Genomic DNA, 10,661 nt, shown 5'->3' with positions numbered 1-10,661 from the left:
TGTTTAGCACAAGCACAACTATTCCATTCCAAGCCTTTCTGCCACAGGATTTGGAAGCTTTACACACAATCTTTTGGAAAACTTTGATTTGTTCCAATCAAAAAGCAAAAAGGGTATGAAACGCAGCTAACACCTCTTGCTGTATTTTCACGTGTGCCATGTAACTAGGTCTTTTTGTCCCTTCCTGCAACACGGCAAGCACCTCTTCATTTTACTGAAATCCTCTTCAAATAAAAGAAGACAGAACAATCCGACACATCCCTTTTATTAATTTAAAAAACACGGAAGAAAAGTAATAGGGAAAGTTTTAGCAATAAAAAAGGGATCCTGCTTAAAAATCTATACAACTTGTCTAGCAACATAAACTGATTTCTTTGGGTTAGAGATGACCCCATACAAACCCCCACATTCAGAACACTCACAGTGCAAGACAGTCTGGCTACAGACCACTTTTCTATTTCAGGTTAAACTCTGCCCTTAGATTCAGGTATCCAATTGCTACCAGCTTTGACAAAAGTAGATTACGTAGTCCTCACAGTAATATTTTCCTTAAATAGTAATGGATATGTTTTAGCTTTCAGAAAAACACTCTGGGCCATGTCAGAATTAACTCCAGGGTCACAGAGACTTACAGCTGACTCTTTAGAGCAAACAGAGCAGACTGCACAGCAGTTATACAAGCAATTAAGGAAAAAATCTCTTATTTGGCATTTCTCTATCAGTATCTCTTGGGCCTGCGACGTGAAGGTCATTCACCGTTAAGCAGATAGAACGTACGCCAATGGGTTCCGCTTGGCCGAGATGAAAGGCTTCATGCTCCTGGATATAAAGCAATGAACAGTGTTTCCAGCTCTCCCTGAGAGGCCTCATCCTCTTCCCATCACAAAACTTGGCTCTTCGGCATCATCTTCCTTCTCTTCCTCCTCCTTGCTATCCTCTTCATCATCCTCACTGCTGACTCGCTCTTGAGATTGATCAGATTCTAAAAACAGAAACCGTATGAATTGGTAACATATTCCCGTGTGTCTTCCTTGTTAAATATTTCACAATAAAATAGTCTCAGGTGCTCAGCGAACAGGTATTAGATCACACTAATTAGCCTGAATGGTTAACACGTCCCGTGTGCCTTTGTGCCTTCCACATTAAATGTCTCACAACAAAGTAGTCCCAGATACTAAGGAAAGGTGTTAGGCGTTAGTAATTCTGCTGAGTGATGTAGAGCCCTGAATATCAAATTCTCCCTCGGAGAAATATTCCCTCGCCTGCACCACTCAAGCTGCATTACCACTGTGCCAAGACATCATTAAACAACTCCACCTCCTATTGAACGTTATTTCAATCAGAGGTAGTCAAGTGCTGAAGTGATAGGTTATCTCCTTCCCAATCTCACCTCTGCATGTCGGCATGAACTTTCAAGTATCACAGAGTATTGTCAAAGAATGCAAACACCAGGAAGCCACCTGCCAGGCTCTGCATATTTCAATGCCTGTCCAATTTTACAGAAACTCCATAGGGTGCCAAGAGCTTTTACAGACTGTTCAGATTATTAACAAATACAGGAACCCTTTAAGGTAGGTGCCAGATTAACTAGGATCACAGAAAACTCACGATGCCTGCTAAAAGACCAGAAGAGAAAACAGCTACTAGAAATTAAATAATGGGTATGGAAATGGCGTGAAGTGGGACCTAGACCTAACAGCCTTCCCTCTGCTCCCAGTGGCTCTTGTACTGGTTCTCAGACCAAGTCATACTCAGCTCAGGTTCTGACCATTTACACTTAGCATTTAGGATTAGCCGTCTGATGCCACCACGTGGTGAAGTTAGATATTGTCATTTTAGATTAGGCGACTATCAAATTTAGTGCCAACCTTTATTCTAAAGATTTTCACTCAGTAAAGATGAAAGATGGCAACTCAGAAGTTTTATCTATTCATTCATTAAAAAAAAAAAAAAAAAAGATAAACGCTTGCCTACCAGGCCCAACAAATACATTTCCATTGCTTCAGAAAGAACTCTCAGATCTCAACCCAAGGCAAACAAAACTAGCAAAAGACAAGTCTGTTCTCAGTAGCCTAAAGATAGCTGTAAGTGCTTTCTAGCTCCACCGATTTATTTATTTATTTATTTATTTATTATTTTTTAAATAAAGAAACAAAAACCGCTAAAAGCTAAAAACTGTTCTAAAGACAGTTTCAATCCTGGCTTCCAGATGACTTGTTTGTGCCGAACAAGAACATTCCAGCCCAACAACTTGCACACGGCAGTCCCAAACCACAGTGCCAGTCCCTGCCCAGCTCCCCGCTCTCCCAGCAATGCTCTGAACGGATGGATAATTCTCTTCTGCTAAGCCTCACACTTAAATTCTCCTCCCAGTCACAGTTCATGACCAAGTAGCTTTTAAAAACAAAACAAAAGCACTCCGCTACACTCACTTGCTGTCACAAGTATAATCTACCTGCTGATTAATTTACCCTCCCATGTTTACATGGAAGGCTGGCAATGGTTCAGCTGAAATACATCCAAGTTTGAAAAGCAAAGCAGAAATAGGGTAGAACTGTCAGACAAGTTAATGTTCTAGCAGAATTTATCGGGAGCCGTGTTAACTCCAAGACTTACTGCAGAGGCAGTGTGCTAATCCATAAAGCACAACTATTTGAATGAGTATTCAAAAATTTGAACAAACATTTATACTGGCATTGCTGAATGTTCATTTCCAAGACTAGGGCAGAACAGCAGCAGTCTGATTTTTTCATGTTTGTTTCTATGTGAAATGAAATAGTTGTGTAGAACAGATGACACCACAGTGTCTCAATTTCTTGCACACAAAACCATAACTTAGTTTCTTGATGTTGAAATTGTGCATTTTTCCCCATTTTCCCATAAATATTTAAAAATATTTCAAAAGAACAGCCCTTAACAATACCGCCTTTTTTAGTGCATGTTCTAAATTTGCAGTTTGTCAGAATAGCTGGGGTAAAACACCCACAATCAATGAAATCAGACTCCAGCATTTGCTGTCCAAAATTTTCCCTAATAAGGGGAAAATATTCATAAATAGAGACGTTATTTGTAATATTAAATCTCAACCTAGAGGGTTTTCAAAGAGTACTTTCGAAATATTAACAAAAATATCAAGCTTGAGACTCAGTCTTCCTACCCATCTATCAAGAATGCTTGGGACAGGGGGTGGAAAAAACCCTTCTAAGGCTTCGATTAGGGAACAGAACTGAGTCTTGAGAAAAGAAAACTAACTCTTACTGACCTTTTTCCTGTTTCTTTTGTTCAAGTTTATTTTTCTTAGCTTGCAGTTTCTTCTCTTTCAACTTCTGGCTGAAAAGCAATGAAAAAAAGACTCATGAAAATTTAGTATTGTAAAGCTATTTCACATTGTAATCATATACTGATTAAGGACTTACTACAGACATCTTGGAAAAAGACTTCAGAAGAAAAGTTCAATTTAACTTTGGCCTCAACTAAAAATTCAGTCAGAGCAAAATTACACATAGGATCAACAGAAACATTTATATGTTGGTTTTAGTTCTATGGAAATTTTTTTTTGAAGTCTATTCCCTGATGCCACTACAGCCAAAACTATATGATACACAAGAACATCCAAGAACACAAGAAAGAAGAAAAAAATGAAGATGCCCCTACATTTTAGCTACCTAACCTAATAAAAAAACAGAAAGTGGTGTCAAAACCCCAGACTGCTAGAATTCAACAATAAAAAAAAAAACAACAGTAATATATGCTTTAACTGAGAAAAACAAACAAAAAAACATATTCTTTGATCTTCATCTTTGGCTATGCTTAACCATTACACTGGGCCCCAGAAGTAACACAGGGGTTAAGAGGGAATTTCAGTTCTGTTTGCCTACTCAAGGTAACCAGGCAGTCTAATGGCAGAGAGCGGGCAGAGCAATCTTGGATTCACACTCCTCTCATGCCATAAACAGATTCTTTACAAGGAGCCAAGTACCATATCTGTGAACTTGGGACAGAAGAGAAAGGGTGGTGAGGTAAGTCAGGGGGCTCCTACAGGGCACAGTTGCTTGATACCTACACCATTAGACTACTCTGCGGAAGAAGGGAGAAAGGAGGTGTTTAAGTGTTTAGGCAGCATTTGCTGTTTGAACAGTTGTTCTCCTTCTCAGCCAGGGAAAAGGCAGCAGGCCAGATCTGACTTGCTGGCCATCTGTTGGACAACACTACATCTAAAGTAAGATGGCACCAATGTTGGTGTTGCAAACATTTGTGCTAATATGCCAGTGAGTCACTTTGCACAGGCCTTTCGGCAGCAACTCTCAGCTACACAATGTAAAATGCTCAGAGAGACAAAAGAGAAGCTGCTCAGGGTCAGACCCTCTGAAAGAGGCAAGCCATGATATCCTGCTATTTCTGAAAGGTGTGATGGCACAGACTGTGGAATTTAAATTCTTATATCACTGCATTAACAACTCTCAGGCCATTAATTGAGAGCACCGATCTTGTAACTGTTTTACTTTGTCTAAAACTTAAGAGAAGGAAGGATTTCATATTTCTTATTTTTTCCACCTAACTTAGTAGACTTAACCTACCAGACTTACCTCCGAGGTAGGTAGAAGCAGCTACTGATTTTAACAACGCTGCACTCAGAAACAGCCATTTCCACGTGCACTGACTGAACTGGGCTAGTCACATGGCGTACAGAGGACAGCATCATGCCCCATCACGCTCTGCTACTCCAAACCCACATACACACCCATTAAGCAGCATCCGTTTTTGCGCTTAAGCTGCTTGATGTCAGCTGTTACAGACATTTATTTAAGCCAGACGTACATACAGACCTTTTCTGACATTGTTAAAACAAATACGCAGTATGGCGTGTTGCAGTCAACACAAGTGTCAGCAAAAGCTGCTCAACCAGTCGAAGTTATCCTGCTAGTTGTGGCACTGAAAATAAACCATGCCAGCAAAGCCTGTCAAGTTTACAACTGCCTTTAGAAACCAAACAATGACATCTACAAAATTAATTTCCACAGCCAGACTTCTTGGCTGACAGATGTAGAAATAGAGTGAGAGTATCTATCCAAAGTACGTAGCTACAGATGAGGCACAGGGCATGAGGTTTTCCACGTCAAGCCCCCGGGAACAATCTGCCCTTACCGCTTCCTTCTGCGTTTTGCTGTTTGTTCTTCTGCAATCATCTTATTCCTCTCCAGTTTCTTCTGGAATTCCTCATCTAGTCTTTGCTGTAATTGATCACATGTTATACTTCGGTCACAACCTAAATTAAGTACTTCTTTTCAAAATCATGTCCTTTTAGGGAGAAGTCTTTTCGCAAAATACAGAAGGGAGCTTTGCCAGCTTTTATCTGGCTTTCTCTTTATACAAAAGCCGTAATCCTAAGGAAGACTTCTGTACAGACGGCATTCTTAACCTGCAGCCTGAGCCAACTATTGAAGGCTTTAGAGGGAGGAATCCTCACCAAAACAGATGAGCAACACTGGGCTTCTGCCCTAAAGAATGTGTCAATAAAAATGAGAGAATAATTTGAGACACAAACATTAACATATGAATCAAAGGACTCATCTTGGCCAATAGAGAGTATAATCTCTCTGGAGGAAGCAATCCTCTACCTGACCAAGACTTAAAAGAGTCTGTGTGCATGCACTTGCTTTGATGCTGTCTGTGAAAGACAATGAAATTAGGGATTTCCTTTCATTCTTAGAGACATTTCTAACAGTTTTTTAAAACATTTTCAATCCAACATGAGAACACAAACATTCATATGCTGTTTTACTGTGTGCTAGGACCCCCACTGAACAGAGAAAGATAAAGCAAGTCTGACACAAAACACCAAATGTTTCAATGCTAACAAAAACACCACATATCACATATTCCTGCACTGTTTTGCACTGATGGTGGTTTAGAATTCAACTGTTTGCACATGATTTCACAAGAAAAAAAAATGCAATGAACACCAAATAGTCACGGGAAAAATATTACAGAGAGTGTCTTGCTGACCTTCTCAGCCATGGCATCCATGAAATCTTGCCTCTGGTACTCTCGGCGACGAAGATGCCGGTACACATGAAACTCCCCGCTGCCAGCTCCAGCACTGGAACCTACGATAAAAAGGGGTCAGTCTGACAGAAGATAAAATATACCAGATGTTCACATATGACTATGGCTAGATGCTGAGGGGCAGAACAAACAAAAGGGCACTGTAAGATGAAAATCTACACGCAGAGCGTGTCTCCATTTTATATAAGATCAAATCACAACCAAAAACCAAACTGAGCTGCAAAACCCTATACTTATGGTTCACTGCAGTTTCTGCTGATCAAGGCAAATAGCATCCTATCTTCCCCACAGAGAATCCAGTCTTAGCTAGACACCAAGGCAGTAAAAGAACTAGAGATCAAACACACACCCCGTGGTCTTCTAGACAGAGGTGAACTGAAACATCCTACCAACGCTGCTTCTCATTGTTTTTCAGCATCTCATACCAAAAAAGTAAAGGTCAACAGAAAGGTGATAAACCCCATCATGTTACAGTTTTCCTTGCAAGACAGATACCACCGACAGTTTTTATCTGTTCCTTCATGAACAAAACCCTTATAACTCTCTCTTCTTGGCGCCAATCTGCATGTTAAAAGCCTCACAGGAGCTTTCAACGTTGCACTCCATTCTATCTCTCTGTCTCCCAAGCTATTTCTCAATGCAAAGCACACAAAAACATGCTCAAAAGAAGACACCTAGTAACTAAAACATGGCAGCTGAGGCTGCAATAGGGGTGCTCCTGATACCAACAGAATCCCAGCATGTCAAGTGCTCCCAGAAAAACAAAACAGTCCAACAGCACACAGCAAAACTATTTTGAAAAGCCATGAGAGAATTACAGTAAGTACAACAGTTTATTCAAAAGTGTATAAAACCTTTAGTCTTCGATCAATTATTCTGAAATAAGAACAAGTCAGACTCTGGAAAGGATCATTAATAAGGACAAAAGTTCCAAAGAAAGAGAACTTCCAAATGCAGATAGAATTTACACCACAAATACCAAACCTAATCCCTCCAGATAAAAGCGAAGCATAAGCAGAATACTTGTGCTGGGTTCCTTGTCCAGCTGTTAGCTCCCTTCCTGACCACATAAAATCACATCCACTGCACATGTCTGTTTCTCACTGCCTGAAATTCAGACTCAAGGCAATCAAAAGAGGGACTTCATAATTAGAAGTTTTCAGAGCACTCTCACATCTGTGGGAAAGCCAGATTTACTTATGCTTTGTCATCAGTACAGCAACGGATTATTTCTTTACACACAGCCCACGTGCTGGAGTGCCACAGGTGTTGTTCACTTCATGTTCTGACAACCAGCAGTAAAGCAAAACCCAAGAACCAAACAAAACTTGAAAAAGCAGCTCAAAAAGCACATTTTATACTTCTTTTCTCTAGCAAGCAAAATGAGCAACAACAAACAATCACCTCTGGCCTTTTCTGTTAAACAGTTTCTAAGCTTAATGTGGATGATCCTACAGTTATCTGAAGAATAGGATCTTTACCCATCACATCTCTAACAAACTCCGGGGGAGGTCGTGGTGCCCATTCGTTCAGTTTCTCAGGAATCGGTACGGTCTTCTCCTGTAAGAACAAACCAACCAGTCATCAGTCATCCTCTTCTAGGAGCAAAGTCTGCAATTTTAACACGGTGTTGAAGGGTGGTATATGCACGACAACAGCCTCTTCCACCAGCTGACAGATCCCAGAAGGAGCACTTTTGTAGAAATCTCTTCATGCACAGGGAGCAGGCAGAAAATGAGAATCGAAAGGTATCCTCTCTTTCCCTCAAATTCAGGCCTGCGGGTCAACAAACCCTGGGAGGATTTAGGAGCGTCTGTGCTTCTTTTTAGCATGGAAAGTAGAGGAAGAAAGGCAGCACCTCCACGCTTGTGGGAACTGAATACATTACCAAGAGCCTGGGAAGAGCTGACAGGCGTTTGTGCAGCTTCCCTGACAGATCTACAGAGGATAAGGGAGGAAGAAGCCAGGGCGCAAGGTCAGTGGAATAACTCCACGCAGGGAGCTGTCTCCTCATCTAGCACCCAGGCAGGGAGGGCGAGACCCCTTCCCCAAACGCCTCACCTCAGGACAGGGACCCCCGGCTACGGGCACCGGGGTCGCGTTTCCCCCTCAGCGTCCACAAAAACTGGCGGTGACCGAGCCCCCTTCCCCCTCCCGGAGACCAGGGGTCCCCTCACCGGGTTCCTCATCAGCCTCTCGAGGCGGAGGCGCTGCTCCTCGGCGGCGCTGCGCGGGATGACGAGCGGCTGCGGCTCCTTGCGGGGCCTGGGCGGCCGCGGGGCCGAGGGCGCCGCCATTTTGCCGTCCCTCCGCGCCCCGCCCGCCTCCAGCCGTCACTGAGCGCGACCGCGCCGGGATTGCGGCGCCGCCATGGCGGGCGCGGCCGGCAAAATGGCGCCGGGGCTGAGCGCTGCCGCGTCTCTCAGCTATGTCTGTGGTCCTCAGCCCGTCTCCTTGAGGCCTTGGAAAAGGCAAGGGAAGGGCTACGGCTTGCCCGAGCCGTTCCTCAGCCTCCCAGCAGCCGGTTGTTAGCTGCTGGGGAGGAAAACCGTGCTATGTTAGGGACCCCCACACACATCTCAGGGGCTCCCGGACACGGTGAGGGCTGTGAGGAGGACGCAGGCGGCGGCTCCCGGCCCAGGTGGAGCCTTGTTGGGGGCTTCCCCGAGCCACTGCTGTGTTTCCCACTGCCCACCTCTAAGCTAGCTTCCCCCAAAGCAGTGTTTGCCAGGGCTTGTATCACCTCTGCTGCCCCCAGCACTTTCCAGGCTGCAGCTGTGCCGAGTTAAGGCTGACCCTATAAAGCTGACCCCATGGGACATGTTAGCAACCCCAAAACCTGTCATGCCAAGCTCTGGGCTCAGCCCCTAACAGCAGAATGCGGAGCAGGGAATTCAGAGTATTTCACACAGGCACCCTGGCCCCAGCCAAATCCGTGCCCCGTGACAGTGTAAGCGATACAGGACTTCCTGGTGCCTCCCTGGAGGGCTGCCGGCACCATCTGCTCGTGTCACTTTGGTAATTAACAGGCCTTGCCCGCTGGCAGCCATGAGCAGCAGCGTGATTCCCCATGGCACAGACTCACGGGGCAGCGGGGAGGGCAGGTATCGGGGAGGGATGCTGCGCTGTCTGCGTTTATATTAACATCTGGGCTTTGCAGGAGCAGTGCCTCATCCAGCTGAGGACTCATACACCCAGAGCCGTGCTTGCCCGACGGGGCTGGAGGAAGAGGAGCCAGAGCTGGCTGTGATACAAGCTTCCTCTGCAAGCCAAATTGCTTGTCGAGCTGCTATGGCCATACAGAAATGGCATGGCATGTACTTGGGCTGTGCGTGCGTCAGAGAATTAGCTAGTAAAGGTCAGCTGCAGTGGAACAGGAGCATAAGGCTTTGTGTAGTTTATGGAGATAAGCTGGAGCAGCGAGGCTTGGCTCTGCGTTTCAGACAGCTTCGTGCTGTGCATGTGGAGAGGGGGACAGAAAAAGGAACACAAAGTTGGGAATGGCCCTGTCTGAGATTTATGGGTCATTTGTATTGACCTGAATTTATTAAGCCCCCATGCTTTTCCCTCTTCCATGAAGAAAATTGGAGCTGCTCCTCAGGTTCAGTCCTCTCTCTGTTTACAAAAGACTTTTCAACCTCTACTGAGGTTGCTATGGAAATCACTCTAGTTTATGTCTCGTGTTTGTCTTACCAACCTGATTTGTAAAAGAATGGTGTGAATTTAGGGTTGGCTAAGTTCCCGGCTGGCGCACTGGCCCTGTAAGACATCCCTGCAGTCAGTGCCCTGGCTGGATCAATGCAAACAGCTTCCCCCCATGCTGTCTCCCAGCTTGTGATCTCCTATTCCCAAAGCTCTCCCAGCACAGGTCCTTCTTGGCATGCCAGGATAGAAACCAAGCATCACCAGCCCATGCTCAGCCTCCATCAGGACACAGCAGTTCTATCCGCAGAGGCTGGGGCAGATACATGCCTCTGTCCCTTCTCAGTCACTGAAGAATGTGTTTTAGAAGCAGATCTGCTGCCAATCCATTAAGTTTCCTCTGCCAAGCCCTGAACACAACATGGGCCAGTTTCACTCAGTAGCCCATAAGGTGTCACCCTGTTTCTTCCTCCTTGCTGCCATGGCCACCTCTCCCAAACCACAGCTTCTGAACGCGGGGGCGTGAGCAATGAGCTGTCAGGCCACAGTGCTGTCGTGCCAGTCCCCGCTGGAGAGCGGCAGAGCAGTGATGATGACCATGGACACTGCTACAGCCCGAGGGCTTCGGGGAGCAGCTGGGCAGCTCAGTTCTCTTGCCCAAGGTGTCTTCTGCTGGCAGCAACTCACAGCCCTGGGGAATGACAAGCAGCTGCCTGTCATCCGACAGAGCCCACGCAAACAGTGTGGGGAGAGAGACCTGGGAGCATCTCGCTGTCAAACAACATGCCTAGGGAATTAGTGCAGACCCTTGATGTCTTATGCACCTGTTACTTTACTCAGGTCAAAAGCAAAATGGGAAGTGTTTCATCACATCATTAAAAAATAGCCCATGAAATCACTGCTGGGTTGGGATCTGGGCAGGGCAGGGGACTTGCACATGAGCAGTTCAGTGC

General features: G+C 45.0%; 1 protein-coding gene across 1 annotated transcript; it reads right to left on the bottom strand.

The window, feature by feature from the left end:
* Positions 1-249: 249 nt before the first annotated feature.
* PRKRIP1 (PRKR interacting protein 1) lies at positions 250-8,411 on the bottom strand. The gene is made up of 6 exons (XM_040532953.1): positions 8,244-8,411; positions 7,548-7,626; positions 6,007-6,107; positions 5,146-5,231; positions 3,263-3,330; positions 250-982 (listed from the first exon to the last, which is right to left on the bottom strand). The coding sequence occupies exons 1-6, from the start codon at positions 8,361-8,363 to the stop codon at positions 867-869; spliced, it is 570 nt and encodes a 189-aa protein (XP_040388887.1). The 5' UTR covers positions 8,364-8,411; the 3' UTR covers positions 250-866.
* Positions 8,412-10,661: the final 2,250 nt, after the last annotated feature.

The sequence above is a fragment of the Cygnus olor genome, chromosome 20 (genome assembly GCF_009769625.2).
Source record: "Cygnus olor isolate bCygOlo1 chromosome 20, bCygOlo1.pri.v2, whole genome shotgun sequence".
NCBI classification, from domain to species: domain Eukaryota; kingdom Metazoa; phylum Chordata; class Aves; order Anseriformes; family Anatidae; genus Cygnus; species Cygnus olor.
The sequence above is the reverse complement of the archived record's forward strand: the minus strand, read 5'-3'. Positions and strand labels throughout refer to the sequence as shown.